The 15,333-nt window shown below is 51.0% G+C and overlaps 1 protein-coding gene and 1 non-coding gene across 2 annotated transcripts; both read left to right on the top strand.

Annotated features, from left to right (window-relative positions):
• Nucleotides 1-1,545: 1,545 nt before the first annotated feature.
• tmem240a (transmembrane protein 240a) lies at nt 1,546-13,117 on the top strand. Its single transcript, XM_056275328.1, has 4 exons — nt 1,546-1,602; nt 1,998-2,104; nt 6,811-7,019; nt 12,963-13,117. The coding sequence occupies exons 1-4, from the start codon at nt 1,546-1,548 to the stop codon at nt 13,115-13,117; spliced, it is 528 nt and encodes a 175-aa protein (XP_056131303.1).
• Nucleotides 12,313-12,386, top strand: trnat-agu (transfer RNA threonine (anticodon AGU)). The gene has a single exon. It is a non-coding gene; the product is annotated as a tRNA-Thr (tRNA).
• Nucleotides 13,118-15,333: the final 2,216 nt, after the last annotated feature.

The raw sequence follows: 15,333 nt of genomic DNA, 5'->3' as shown, positions 1-15,333 counted from the left end.
CGTATCTCAAAGCACGCAGCCTTCAGTTTGGTCCGGCTGAAACAAACACCGATGCATGAAGCAATATGGCCAACTGTCTCTTTGTCAGTAGGGCAAAGACGAGCAAGGCAGGCAGGCGAGCCCTCTGAGCACAGACTCGCATGGTGGCTGCTGGGAGCAAACTGACGGATCTGTGAGGACAGCACTAGCCCCGCGAAAATGGCGCAGAATCTCAACGTGAACTGCAACGTCTAGATGGGAGAGGCCCAGGGAGGAGGAGGAGGAGGAGGAGGGAGGTGCATGGGGGTGGGGTGGGGTGGGGGGGTGATTTAAGCAGCAGGGGTTATACCTTGGAGAAAACGGGGTTAAATCGTCACCAACGGCTTCTTCTCGGGATCGCTTCCAATGCGCTTGGAGGTTTGGAGTAATAAACCTATGCCCTGAAGGCAAATTCACCCTTTTTTTCTCTCTCTCTATTACCGCCCACAGCCGGCCTGCACACACACACACACACACAAACACACACACACACACACACACACACACACACACACACACACACACACACACACACACACACACACACACACACGTGCACACAGCAGCGCGAGGAGGTGGGAGCGGATGTCCGCGGCGCCTATAAGACAAGATGGGATAATCACGCGTGCCTGGCTCCGGGCGCTGGTGCAGCTGCCGACGCTTCATTCGGACCTGATCGAGGGTACAGGGTGGGTCTAGTTCCGACTGGATTTCTTCGGACTCGCGTAGGTACTACCGAACCTCAGAGAAAAGACAAGGACCCTGACAAGAGGTTGGCGCAGTTCTCTGAAACATCCAGGCTGAAGAGGCTTCACGGGCAACAGAGACCGACTCCGTGTGTGTGCGCGTGCGCGTGTGCGTGTGTGTCTGTGTCTGTGTGTTTTCTATGGAGGATGCTAAACCTTTAAATTAAGCTTTGAGTCAAGTGGTAGGACGGGAGGGGGGAACTTGGAAAAGAGACACATATCGACACCGAGGGGCGCGAGCTAAGACGATTTGACTTGTTTCCGTGTCTGATGGGATTTTTTTTTTTGGTCGTTGGATGGGATGGAAAGACCACTACTGCATTAGTCATAGAAAAGCTTGATCACCAGTAAACCCGGATCAGCATCGGCATTGGCATCAGCGGCGGCCGGACCAGCGCGCCGCTCCGCTCCCATTGAACGGTGCTGGTATTTAAATGGGGGGAGCGCAGTGAAGGCTGGGGGAGCCGTTTGCCGCGTGCCAAACGGTGGAGGGTCGCAGGGAGGGAGACCGGGCCGGCCTCCGCCGACCGCCTGCACTTCACCCCGGTCAGCGTAAAGGGACGGACGAGGGACGGGGGACGGGGTGTGTGTGTGTGTGTGTGTGTGTGTGTGTGTGTGTGTGTGTGTGTGTGTGTGTGTGTGCCAGGTGCAGTGAGGGCGCCTGGATGAGCGTCTTCTCCCGGGACGGAGCGCCCAGAGCCCCGCCGGAGCCCGCAGCGTGTCACGGGTAGAGAGGAAGAGGAAGAGGCTGCAACAACGGGCGAGGAGTTCGGAAGTTTTGATGCATATGATCACAACCACCATGATTTTTATGATTCTTGGTGCTTCAGTTGTAATGGTAAGCCGCGCCGACCCTCCGCCGCGAGGGCTGGTTATGATTTCCCAGGTCTGACCTGATCCACATCAGCTCGTCTTTCCACACGCTGCTATAGCACCCCAAAACACACATGCCACATCTTTTGAGGGGGGGACTACATTGCAGCAGTTCTATCAGTGACATGTGTATGTAGGTTAGCCTGCCTATATTTACCTGCTGACATCAATACATCATCTGCGAGATCTGATAACGATGCACGAGTCCCCTTCGGCATCGCGAGCATTTGCCCGAGTAGTCTGTCTCGTGCTTTAATTGTTGTGTTTAAATAAGCTCATCTGTTGTGTGTGTGTTGGAGTAGCGTGTAGGCTGCGCTGCCTGCCCGACATGTCCCAGCTGACCGGACTGCTTCTTTGCAGGCGATAGCCTGTTTAATGGACATGAACGCGCTACTGGATCGCTTTCACAACTACATCCTACCGCATCTCCGAGGGGAGGACCGCGTCTGCCACTGCAACTGTGGAAGGTAAAAAAAAAAAACCCTATTCTCATCCCCACGGCGTTTATAACACACGCTCATGCGGGCTGGCTCGAGGCTGAGCCGAGGGCCTCCCGGAGACCGCGCGCGCGGCGAAGCCCCGGATCTGACGGGGCTGCATGTGTGCCGTCTCGTCCGGGCTGCTGCTGCTGCTGGTATGGTGGTGTTGTGGTCCTGCGCGGTCCGCTTGGTGCTATGCGCTTTTAAACAGAGCAGATTTTATTTGTCTGTGTTTAAAAGAGGCTAATCTGATTCCGGGGGTGTGTTTTTTTAAAAATGCTGCATACGAAGGTATGCTGGGAGCCATAAATAGGTGATGGATTGGAGGTGGGGGGGAGGGTGGTGGATGTGGGGGGGGGGGAGTATGACGCCTTTCAAAAACACTTGGAGCATCCAAGTGGGTTGTGTGTGTGTGTGTGTGTGTGTGTGTGTGTGTGTGTGTGTTACAATGGCTCGCGGTGGTGCCGAGGATCGAAGCCTGCTGAGTCCATTTTGAGCAAGTCAGCTGGCTCTGGCTTAAGAGCACAGGAAGCTGACGAGCCACCTGCTCGCTCCCCTGTAGCTTGTGTTCGTTTTTGTGTATAACACAAAAAAAACAAAATAAAAAGCAAGATAAAACAGTGCTGCCAGCAGAGACTCCTCGGCATCCTCGTCTATTTCCGTTAACATGACCAGTAAAGACGAGGGGGCAAAAGCTGACGGGTCTGCATGAACGGGGAGCTGGGTGGGTGCAGAAGGTAGGCTGCAAAACGGTGCCGGGCTGATGTGTGTCAGGCAGCCAAATGCTCTCCCTCACTGCCTTGCCAAGGGGCATTACAAAACAGTGTTCTGCCAGGGTTTGAGGTAAGAGTTTCTACAATAGATTGACCCCCCCCCCACCCCAACACCACCTCCCTCCACGATGCCTTAAGGCCTGACCGGCCGATGCAGGCAAGCCAGCCGCGCTCTAAAAATCCCATCATAACAGCGACTCGGAGGCCGCTTCCTACTTCCCTGTGAGCGGTTTCAGTAAAAGCACAGTAAAACCACGCGTCTCCAGCTATGAGCACTACCATGGGAATAAACGATACCCTGCACGGGTGTTCCTTCGAAATATCAAGAGGCCGCCCTGTCTAAACAATGATTTTAGCAGCTCTACATCCAGAAATGGGTCATCCTTAGATGCTGGTAGATTAGGCTTGTCAAAGATGGATGATCTAATACCCGCTTTGGAAAGGGTTCATTAAACCAAGCCACTTTGACGGGGGGTTTAGGGTTATATTGCCATGTAGACACATCAAGAGGGCTCTTAATCAATAGCAGAATTTCTGTTAAGATTTCACGTTAATTGACAGTTGTGTGTAATCCTAATTTTTTTTTTTTGCAATCACGGCAGTGTTGCAGCTGTCAGAAAAGAAGCCGCGCTGAATACAGCCCTCTTTTCTGATTTATCATTCATTACCTGTGACTTCACAATTCGTCGCTTTTCCTTTCCAACTTGCACCTTCCAATGCATAGAGACCTTTCAAATAACTACTAGCTACGTCCGTATCCATATCTCGGTGTATTGACTGTGGTTATTGGTGCCATACATTGTCTTTCACTGACCTGGAAACGTAAGGTCCTGAGTAAGGTTCTGAGTAAGGTCCTGAGTAAGGTCCAGAGTAAGGTCCTGCATAAGGTCCAGAGTAAGGTCCAGAGTAAGGTTCTGAGTAAGGTCCTGAGTAAGGTCCAGAGTAAGGTCCAGAGTAAGGTCCAGAGTAAGGTTCTGAGTAAGGTCCTGAGTAAGGTCCAGAGTAAGGTCCTGAGTAAGATCCAGAGTAAGGTCCTGAGTAACGTCCAGAGTAAGGTCCTGATTAAGAGTCAGCCATCTGCTCTTCCAGCAGCACACATGGGGGCAGCGTAGCCGGGAGAGGCAGCAGCACCTGATCTTGGCCACTGTGCTGTCTGCCATGCAGTGCACGAGGTGTCAGGATGCCATCAAGCTGGCGGTGCCCGTCTCCTCAGAACTGTCCCCGCTCACATGTAAACTGTCTGTTGGTCCAGTAGCCAGTGTAGCCTTCCTCTGGGAGCAGAGCCTGGGCCTCGATGGCCCGAGCCATAAAGAGTAAGTAGCGGTATACTACGTGGTACTGCACACACAGCTGCAAGATTAAGCATGATGACACTGTGCCGGGTGGTGGGTGGGTGGGGGTGACACACAGGCTGCGCTTACTAACGTCGACGTTCCCCCGACCAAGGGCACATAAACCCCTTTATATTTACCAACCCACACCGGCCGTGGACCGCTGGTGTCACGACATCATCGGCCGCCTCCCAAATATTCCACCCGACGCAAAATGGCGTTGTTCTTAGATAGATTAAGTTCGATTAACTTCGACTGCCACCCTGTCCCCTGGTGTTTGCAGTGCGGCTTATTGTGCTGTTAGGTTTAACCAAGGCTGCATCCTCCCAGGTGCGGTTGTGGCTTCAGCTTTGCTGCTGCCAGTGGTATTTCATTAATAAATCAGAAGAAGCTTGAGGGAAGGAAGTTAGTGTTGCATCATTCGCCGTTATGAATATCAGACACAGGGCATTTATAGGTCAGTGTACGACTTTTTAAGTCATTTTTCAGAATCTAGTCCCCATTTTCTTTTTTGCCTAATGTGACTGCATAGCACGCCTGTCCTACTTAGAACAAATTAAGTGGGACTTCTTGATAGGGTCATCTAAATAAGGAGTCAAATATCAATGTAATGAATCTAATAGCCCCCCTGTCCCCCCACCAAAAAAAAAAAAATCCATCCATCCATTATCCAAACCACTTATCCTGCTCTCAGGGTCGTGAGGATGCTGAAGCCTATCGCAGCAGTCCTTGGGCGGCAGGCGGGGAGAAACCCTGGACAGGCCGCCAGTCCATCACAGGGCCTGTCCCACACAGGGCCTGTCCTATCCCACACAGGGCCTATCGCATAACAATATCACTTTAATTATTACCTTACTTAGGGCCTTTAATATTTGCAAGATTTTTTTTTATTATTATTCTGGATTTCTCCCCTTTTTTTCTCCCCAGTTGTATCCGGCCAATTACCAGAGGTGTAAAAACCCAGTCCAGGAAGTAAAAACCCTAACCATGTCTTTACTCCATCCATGTATTAACCAGCTGATTTGGGAAACTAGTCGGTACAATGTGATGGCTTAGTACATGGGTGAAGTAAAGACACAGTTAGGGTTTTAACTTTCTAGACCGGGTTTTTACACCTCTGCCAATTACCCCACTCTTCCGAGCCGTCCCGGTCGCTGCTCCACCCCCTCTGCCGATCCGGGGAGGGCTGCAGACTACCACATGCCTCCTCCTCCGAGACATGTGGAGTCACCAGCCGCTTCTTTTCACCTGACAGTGAGGAGTTTCACCAGGGGGACGTAGCGCGTGGGAGGATCACGCTATCCCAACCCTGAACAGGTGCCCCGACCGACCAGAGGAGGAGGAGGCGCTAGTGCAGTGACCAGGACACATACCCACATCCAGCTTCCCACCCGCAGACACGGCCAATTGTGTCTGCAGGGACACCCGACCAAGCCAGAGGTAACACGGGGATTCGAACCTCCGATCCCCATGTTGGCAGGCAACGGACTAGACTGCTACGCCACCCGGAGGTCCACTTGCTACGTTTTAAAGTGTATTTCGTTTCTTTTACGGTGTAGTGTACCATGTTGCTGCTGTTCATCAGCTAGCAGTGGGCAACACCAGAAGGTCAAGCTGCAGGGACGCAGCACACTGGCTGCTGGTGCTCCCCGCCGGCCAGCCGCTGCCGTGCTGTAGCCCTACATGGGCAGCCGTTTACGTGGGTGTGCGTACAGACGCCGCCTTTCTTTCAAATGAGACAACATCGAGCGTCTCTACTCAACAGTGGACAACAGACCCTGAAATAAAAATAAGCTCAGAGGCTTATCACTGATAATCAAATGACCGATGGAATAAATTAAATGGGCCCCGTGATGGCCGGGTCTGGCCTGTCCAGGGTGTCTCCACCACGCCTGCCTCCCGGTGACTGCTGGGATAGGCTCCAGCATCCCCGCCACCCTGAGAGCAGGGTAAGCGGTTTGGATAATGGATGGAAGGAATGAATATTGTTGGCCTGTTTACCCTCAGCTACTGTCTCTATGTACTATAGAGACCCTAAAAGCAGCGACCCCCACTGCTAAACCGTGTATTTGTACCAGGACTGCCCGCTCCTCTGCCATATTTTGCAACACACGCCTGTCCGTGAAGAAGGTGTGGTTGGGCCTGATGTTCTTAGCAGTGGGATGGACTAAAGATAAAGGGGAGAAGATATTCTAGGACACCTTACCCAAAAACTTTGGTTGGTGAGGGAGTGGGTTTGCTTAGTATACATGCACCTTTTCAGCTTCCCACTTGACTTGTCCGTTAAACAGCATCATTGGTGCAATTAGAGGTAAAGTGCCTTGCTCAAGGGCAACTCCGTAATAGCTGTGGACGGGGCTGGGAGAGAACTCGTTTAATTTCAAGGCCATGATGCTTTTTTTTTCAGCCAGTCCACGTCGCCTAACAGTGACCTGGAACTTATCATCCTGTATCTTCAGCCTTTCTCTTTTCTTTCCAAGTAGATGCAGACCAGCTTACACTATGTTATTAAGGGTTATAATGTGAAGATACACACACACATGCTACCCCTACCACCCTTCCCCCCCTCATCTGTTTGATTTTCTCACAGGCATCATGTCCACTACGTGATACCGTACGATGGGGACCATTCCCTGGTGGACTCGTCGGAGAACTACTTCGTGAGCGATAGTGTGACCAAGCAAGAGATGGACCTGATGCTGGGGCTTCTGCTGGGCTTCTGCATCAGCTGGCTGCTGCTGTGGCTGGATGGAGTTCTTCACTGTGCCATCAGGGCCTGGAGGGCCAGCCGATACTACGGTGAGCCGGCTTTCATGTTCCTCCTAGCTGCTAGGCAAGCGTGTGGCTTCTGTGAAACGTAGGTGTAGGTAAACCGAGCAAAACCTCAAGCAAGATTTGGGCGGTGCTAAATCATGAGCATATCTTCCGCTGCACATTTGGCTAATTTTTTCCGTGTGTTATTTACCTGGACTGAGGAGATCCGGATTTACTATATGCACATGAGTAGATATGAGAATCGTCGCGTCGTGACTGAATGGGTTTAAGTTTGCTCGGCAAACACGGCAGCTTGTAGGTCCCCGGTGGATGGGAGAACCTCCCCCGCTCCCCCAAAACCTTGGCATGTGACGATCTGCAGATGTTAGTCAATGTGAAATGCAAACATCAAGTCCTAGGGAGCGCCTTCATCTTTTTTTCACACCATTTTTTTGGTTTGTTTTCAAGTAAAAGTAAACGCCTCAAGTGGCAATGCTGCGGGAGCACTCAGCTGTTTAATGATGCAGAAGCAGTACAGGCTGCGTCCGATCATTTCCAATTAAATAAAATAAAACATGCGCCTTATTGAGAATTGCCGTCATATTGATTTTTTAAAGAAGGAGGTAAATTCTTCGGGTTTCGTTGGTTTCCACTCTTGCGAAGCCCCCCAGAGCTGGGTCAAGACTGAAGCATTTGTGGGTGTTTGTTGGTCTGTTGGTGGTTGTAACTAAACCCCGTACTGCGTTCAGCTGCTGAACAATGGACCTGAGTGTTTCTCTGAAATAGCCAACAACACTACTAGAGTATAGGGTTGCCAGCTCCTTGAAATGGAAACAAGGAACAGGGGACAGGGATGGGGGTTGGATGGACGGGGCGGCATGGGCATAACAAATATAATGTGCCTTACACTATACACTCACACACATATATATATTATATATATATATATATTTTATATATAATAAGGAACAATACCTTATTTCAAGGAGTGGTTGGCAACACTACTGAAGTATGAAACACCGCTTGCTTTATCAAGCGGAAGTGGGGCAGGCTAAGCTAACTGCTAGCCCATTCAGACCGGCAGTTCCGATAACACCGAGGGCGGTCTGGCGGCGGCCTCGCCTGGCGTTGGCTGGTGTTTTTAGTGCCGTCGTGTGGAGGGCGGGGAGGTGTGTCGAAGGTGTCCGGCTGGGAGAGCTGGCGTTGGCTCGGCTGGGGGAGCCTGGTCTGCTGCGTCCGGTGGGCCCAGGGACCACGGCCCTGCCTGGAGCTGCGCCCCAAGAGGAAAAACCCAGGGCGGTCTGGCAGGACGCGGAAGCGGGGCAGGCTAAGCTAACTGCTAGCCCATGCAGACCGGCGGTTCCGACGGGCATCCTGGCTGGCGTTCGTTCTCCTGGACAGGGATTTTTTTCCTTGTAGTTTGGCTTTTTACGTTGTTGTAGTTTTGGGGTGTTTTTGTCGTTGTGTTGCTCTGCTGTGGGCTGGGGGAAACGACATTGCGTACATGAAATGAAACGACAAATAAAGTGCTCCTGATTCCCGAAGGCCCCTTTACTTTCACCAGTTAACACTGTGACTCATGTCGGGCTGAATGCTTCCGCATCGGTGCACCGACTCAAATAATGACCTCCGCTTCCCCAGCGTCTGACGAGTCAACGGTTAATGACGCAGCAGCAGTTAAGATTTTGTCAAACCGATCAGAGTCTGGTAGCAACCGGAGATCGTCCAAATCTGGAATTCAGCACTGGACTGTATTCCGGCTTGGGTGGCACAGGCCCTGATTCCTACCGCTCCTGTCTGTGGATGCTTCAGGGCTGGAGACATGTGATCACTACTGTGGGCGAAACACCTCCTCCATCACATCACCGTCTCCACCCCGTCGACTGTTCCTTCTGCAGCAAGAGGATCGTAATTAAAACGGCCCTCGTGTAGTTAAGAAATGGCCACACACCAGACCGTGACCCAACGAGCTCCATCTTCACTGTGTGCCGTGACACGCTCCGTGCCCCACCCACAGCACAGGACAGGTCTTTACACTCAGGGAAGGTGCTCATTCGTCAACTGGGTTTTTCTGTCTCGGTAGGGACGCGTTCTTCTGCTCACCCACTTTCTCTGATATGCCCTCATGTATGAATATTACATCTTCTATTAGCGTCAACATCTCTGCTTGTAGAGCACCCGGCGCCAAATTAGGGCTGCATTTTGTGTGTGTGGTGGTGGTGGTGGGGGTTAAGGATGACAGTAAAAATTAGCTGATTGGTGACCTGGATGTCTGAATTGCCGTGGAAGAATCAGCATAAAAGTTAATTTACAGGCTTTGACTTTGACTGCAAAAAAAAAGATTAAAATAAACGAGGGTTTTTTTTTTGTTTGTTGTTGTCTTCACCACGCACGCACGTTATTCTGTTAATGCGTCTTTAAACGGAGAGCTCGACTCAAACCCAACGACCCGGGAGCAGCGAGGAGGCTGCTCCTTCTGTGGCGCTGCTCTTGCAGCAGAGAGGGAGGCGCTGCCATTTCCCCGGCGCATTATCACACTCTGCATAATATGCCCATCAGAGGAGACACGTGAGGGGTGGCGTCCATACCCAGTTCGCCCCTCTTCCTCGTGCCGGGCTCTTTGCGTCGGGAGGGAATGCCCCTCCGCCTGCGCGCGCGTTAGCTGTGACGTTACGGCTAGGTCAGACTCGTTTAGCCTCTTGGAGATGGGGAGTGAAGGTGAGGCTGACAAGAGAGGGAAGGTGTGTGGGGTGGGGGGGATGCTTTCAGATCCCCACCCCCACCCCACAGTCTCTCTCTCTCTCTCCCTCCCTCCCTCCCTCTCTCTCCCTCTCTCTCTCTCTTACACACACACACACTAGAGATCTCTCCTCCAGAGCTATAAATAGAATGAAACAGAGCAGCTGGATTGGTGAGAAACACACACACGCACACACGCACGCACACACACACGGCACACCACATCGAGGTGCGCATTGATTCACGCTGCTTTTTTCCTTCTCCTCCATCTAAAGCTCCTCCCGCTCCCCCTCCCTCTCTCCTTATTAAATGTACATATGGCGAGTTTCCTTCACAGTGCATCCTTGCCCCCCCCCCCTTGTTGTGGATTTCTTATTCTCCCCGGCTCCGCTGTGGATTTTGTAGACTTTGGAGAGACAGAATGAAAAAGAAGAAGAAGAAGAAGACAATATTACAGAATTAGGGGGGGGGGGTAAACCGGATAAAATGATGACTTGACATCTACTATTTATCTGCCCCTCCCCCACCCTCCCTTTCGAGAGCTGTAGAATTGTATCCTCACCCCCCCACCCCCACCCTTTACCGCATTGCATTATCATTTCACTTTTTTTCTCCCCCCGACTCCAGCTCCATCTCGCCATCCTTTTATTCAAATGAGAGAAACCTGTCCCTATTTTCCTCTGGATACCCTTCAGAACAGTCCTTGTGGGTTGCGTACCCATTCATGGCTATAAATAACCTCACCCCCCGCCCCCTTCACTTCCCGTCCTACCGACCCCCCCCCCCCCCCCCCCCGTCCGCTAGCAGGGCCGTTTGTGTGACTGGGTGTGCTGTCTGGGGCTCCCCCCTTCTCCCTCCCTCAGTCTCAGCGGGCCTCGCCTCGCCTCGCTTCACGAGCTCCAGCTCGGTGGCTGGCGAGCACAAATCCCTGCTCCGCCATTCCTCCTCCGCTCCTCACCCCACCTCGCGCTCATCCGCTCGGCAGCAACAAATCCCAGCGCGGTTCAGTCCAGTCCAGTCACCGAGTCGCACCAGACACACTGGGAGCGTAGACCACGTGGCTGGACGACTTGTCACACATCCAGAGCGGCAACGTTTGGCAAATGAGCAGTGTCAGGCTGTGGCGTCTCGCATGCGTGGGGTCGGTCTTGTGTCCGTGGTGTTTTCTACTCGACCCAACCTTCACCCAAGATAAGATTGTCTCTCTCCGGGTCTATTCCGTTGCCTGCCGACACGGGGATCGCCGGTTCGAATCGGCTTGGTCAGGTGTCCCCCCTACAGACACAACTGGCCGTGTCTACGGGTGGGAAGCCGGATGTGGGTGTGTGTCCTGATCGCTGCACTAGCGCCTCCTCTGGTCGGTCGGGGCGCCTGTTCGGGGGGGTGGGATAGCGTGATCCTCCCACGTGCTACGTCCCTCTGGTGAAACTCCTCACCGTCAGGTGAAAAGAAGCGGCTGGCGACTCCACGTGTATGGGAGGAGGCATGTGGTAGTCTGCAGCCCTCCCCGGGTCGGCAGAGGGGGGCAAGCAGTGACCAGGACGGCTCGGGAGAGTGGGGTAATTGGACAAGTACAATTAGGGGTGGGGGGGGGGGAGAAGATTCTCTGACAGCGAAGGACCAAAGCCAAGACACCGGCATAAATGTCACGTGTGCAACCTCCCGAACACAAGCTGGGAGGACCGAGGGCGCCTCGTGCGCCCGCAGTGATTGGTGTCCTCTGGGTTTGTTCCGCTCATTTCATGATTCAGTGTCTCAGATTTTTACCTCGCCTCTGCGTCTCTGCGGCTCTACTGTACTCCCCAGAAATACTCGGTGTCAGAGAAGCTGCCGGCTTTTCCGAGTATGCAACAGCACAGAGTGACTGGGCACTCATAACTCATTTATACGTGAAAGATGCCGTCGTTCTGACACACGGCCCGCACTCTATAAATAGCCACGTTTACCTTTTTTCAGCGGGTGGTAATTTTCTCTAGAGGGAGAAAATATCTTGTATGTTTAGGCGCTGATTTTGATGTACACGTCCGTGCAACGAAACCAACGTGGGTTTGGCCTACTGATCGGTAATACTAAACTCTGGATTGGTAACATAATGGTATGAGGCGGACGCCATCTTGGTATTCCTTCCTGAACAAGTGCAGCATATCTGGGCTTTCTGCTGGCTTGTCACTATGACTAACTGTGCAGCATATGGTTGCAAGACAGCATTTAACAGAGGGCTGTGGTAAAACTACACACACAGGTGGAAACGTTGGGAGGAACAGCAATTTACCACGTTCATGGTTGTGATGTTGTTTTTAACGCTGACAGAGGTGTAAAAACCAGGTCCAGAAAGTAAATGTCCAAGCCGTGTATTTGTTCCAACCATGTTACTAAACCAGCTGTGATGTCATTAGCTGGTTTCCCCTACCTAGTTGAGGAGTGGTGTTGACTAAAATCTGCTGGCGTGGTGCACGAGTGGAGCAAATACATGGTTTGGATTTTTACTTTCTGGACCTGGTTTTTACACCCCTGAACGCTGATAGTTGGTGAACTGCATGTTTTGAGCTCTAGCGGCACATTGTACTAAACCCCCCGGCCGCCCCCAAGTATATCACCGAGCACTGTGGCTTAGTTGGTTAAAGTGCCTGTCTAGTAAACAGGAGATCCTGGGTTTGAATCCCAGCACTGCCTCTTTCCTGCACTGTTGCCGAGAAGGTCCTGGGTTCAAACCCCAGGCCGTCCCAGGTCCTTTCTGTGTGGAGTTTGCATGTCTGCGTTGGGTGTGCTCCGGTTTCCTCCCACCATCAAAAAGACATGCATGTTAGGGTTAATACCCCTGTCTGTGCCCCTGAGCAAGGCAATGGAAAGAAGAACTGGAGTTGGTCCCCGGGCGCTGCAGCTGCCCGCTGCTCCTATGCAATAGGATGGGTTAAATGCAGAAGACACATTCGCTGTAACCTACACTGACAAAATAAAGTGGCTTTATTGATAATCATAACTTAGAACAAACCATATTATAAACACTTACCCAGTGGAAGACATGTTGCTGGCAATTTCCGCCCTCGTATGTGTGTCTGCTACCACAACGCTGATCGAGTAGGGAGTAGCAAGATGGCCTCGCGACGGCTTCACAGACTTTACACCGCCATCAGTCCAGATTTATCATACAGTAGATCAGTTGTTTGGCCTCCAGCGATGCAAATCTTGCTCTGTGATGTTCGTCCCTCTAATGGCCCCACTTGCCTCTTGTCATCGTCTTCTTTCCAGATACCCCCTCCTGGTCATGGCTGCCCCAATTCTGCAACCTCCGGGAGCTGCGTCGCCGAGCCCAGCTACGACAACTGGAAGACTCCAGTGGCAACATGGTCCACATCAAGCAGAAGCTCTACCACAACGGTCACCCCAGTCCCCGCCACCTTTGACTGTAAAAAACACAAAACAACAACAAAACAAAAAAAACAACAACAAAAAAACAACCTCCTTCCCCCCTCTTAACCCTAAACTGCCCCATGGCCAACTGCTGCCTCAGAGACCCTGGAAAACTGCCCTCCCAAGGTTCATAACATGCCCCCTTCCCTTTCCCCTCATACTGTGGGACTTTCTTACAACGAATCCTGGTGCCAGTCAACACCGACATAACCCAAAACTCAACCGGAGGAAGATGAGTATTATTGTTGCCACTGAAATCTTGTCTTTATGTACATGACCACTTTTGTGGGAGGAGGAGGAAGAGGGAAAAAAAGACATTTTTAAGGGTGATTTTTCTGTATAGAGACATTTTCTGTGTCCATTGTTAAACTTGGCATGCTCTTTTAGATCAGGGTAAGATGTGGGCAGTGTATGGAAATGGGGCGGCTAAGAACGGGGTGCAATGGTTTTATTTTCCCTATGTTAGGTGGGGAGGGGCAAACGACAACGGGGGGTGGGTGGGTTTCAACATTTTTGTGATGAAATGGTTAGATTGCTGCTTCTGTAAATAGGGAAAAAAATAAATACGGGCAAGTGGGATTTACCAGTCTTCTAAGGGTGAGTGGCGGTGGTGGTGGTGGTGGTGGGGTATTTGTGTGAGTGGTTTAGTTGTAGAAAACCAGGTGATAGATTGTGTGTGTGTGTGTGGGGGGGATAGCCTAGAAATGGAAAGGAAAGAAGAGTCTGGACCCTGGATGAGAACCATGTGATTTCTGCTAAAAACACAGATTGAATAGCTTTGTTACTTAGTGAATTAAATGAATGTATTTTTTTTCCTGTAAATATGTGAGGGGGAGGGGAGCGTCTCCCAGAGGTCAGGGTTCTCTTTGTTGCATTGCCGCACATTTGTTCAAAATGGACGGAGAAACTCACGCCAAGCCGTCCAAAATGAGACAATTCAAGACAACACCCCCCCCCCCAAACCCCACCCCCATCTTGCATAATAGCACGGTTCAATTTAATTTATCTAATTCCCAAGTACTTATCAGGAAGGAACAGGCGATCAGCAGAGGGAACCCTCACCCGGCCTCCCTCCGCCTCTCTGTCCAGACATTGCTGTTGTGAGGATGAAATGTCTGTTTTATTAAAAGTGCCACTGAAGCACAACAGTGACCCCCAATGTTTGATTGTGTCACTCTCAACTCGTCAGTGAACGTGAGGGAACGGTCTGAAGGAACAGTCTGAGGGAACAGCAGAGGGGCTGGCTGTCTGAGAGCAGATACATAAAACAGATAAATGCAGAGCAGAGTCTACAAAGCGAGGTCCCTCTGAAAAATTAAAAGGGCAAATTGTAAAGTGTCATTGTAAACGTTACTAATATTGCCGGCTTACACTTCTTTCATGACTAACAGTCAGTAAAGGCACCACTGTGAACAGCCACCGACCAATAGCCTCATATCCACAACACGACAACGTCCAGCAGCGATGGTGGAGCTTTAAACCGTATATAAACGAGTAAATCTCTCATGCTCATACCTCCATGGATGACCAGTCACAAATATTCTCCGCCTCAGGTATCGACATTAGTCATTTTGAGACTCTACGCCACGAGGTTTGGTGTAACTTTGGATACATATACAAAACCATATCAGTGTGGACGATGGTACTTTTTGTGAACCTGGTAACAATTTTGAAGAACTACGCTCCTTTTGAAACCGTTAATAAAGAAATCCAACCAGAAGTCTTGCCTAATGGTGAATACGGGTCCCTGGGGTCACCGAGGTTGACTGTTCGTAAACTCATATGGAGGTATGTGTGTTTAAAAACAAAAACATGTTAGGTGAGATTTAAACATTTCTTTCGGTATTATTGGTTGCAAATGCAAGAGCAGTACTCTTTTCTGACAACTATCAAACACCTCAACACTGACATTTCAAGTGTGTCACTTAAAAACACTGACAATTTATTGTCTCAGGGCCACAATCTCACACGCTGACCCCGATAAGATCATATCAAAGCCAAACCTAGTCTGTGATTTTAGATATATTATCAGCTGGTCAGCTTAATTTCCCCTATTGACTAATCCGCCGACCAATTTGTGTGTTCCGCCATCTAGCGACGCCGCCATTACTGCGGTGGCAAGTAGCAGTGTTCGCTACTTCCTGCTAAGTGACAGCAGCATGGGTAGTTGGATTGACGACGTTAGACAGTGGCCCCCAGTTACTGATGA

Source organism: Lampris incognitus, chromosome 2 (assembly GCF_029633865.1).
Source record: "Lampris incognitus isolate fLamInc1 chromosome 2, fLamInc1.hap2, whole genome shotgun sequence".
Lineage (NCBI taxonomy): Eukaryota > Metazoa > Chordata > Actinopteri > Lampriformes > Lampridae > Lampris > Lampris incognitus.
This window is presented reverse-complemented; position numbering and strand designations above follow the sequence as displayed.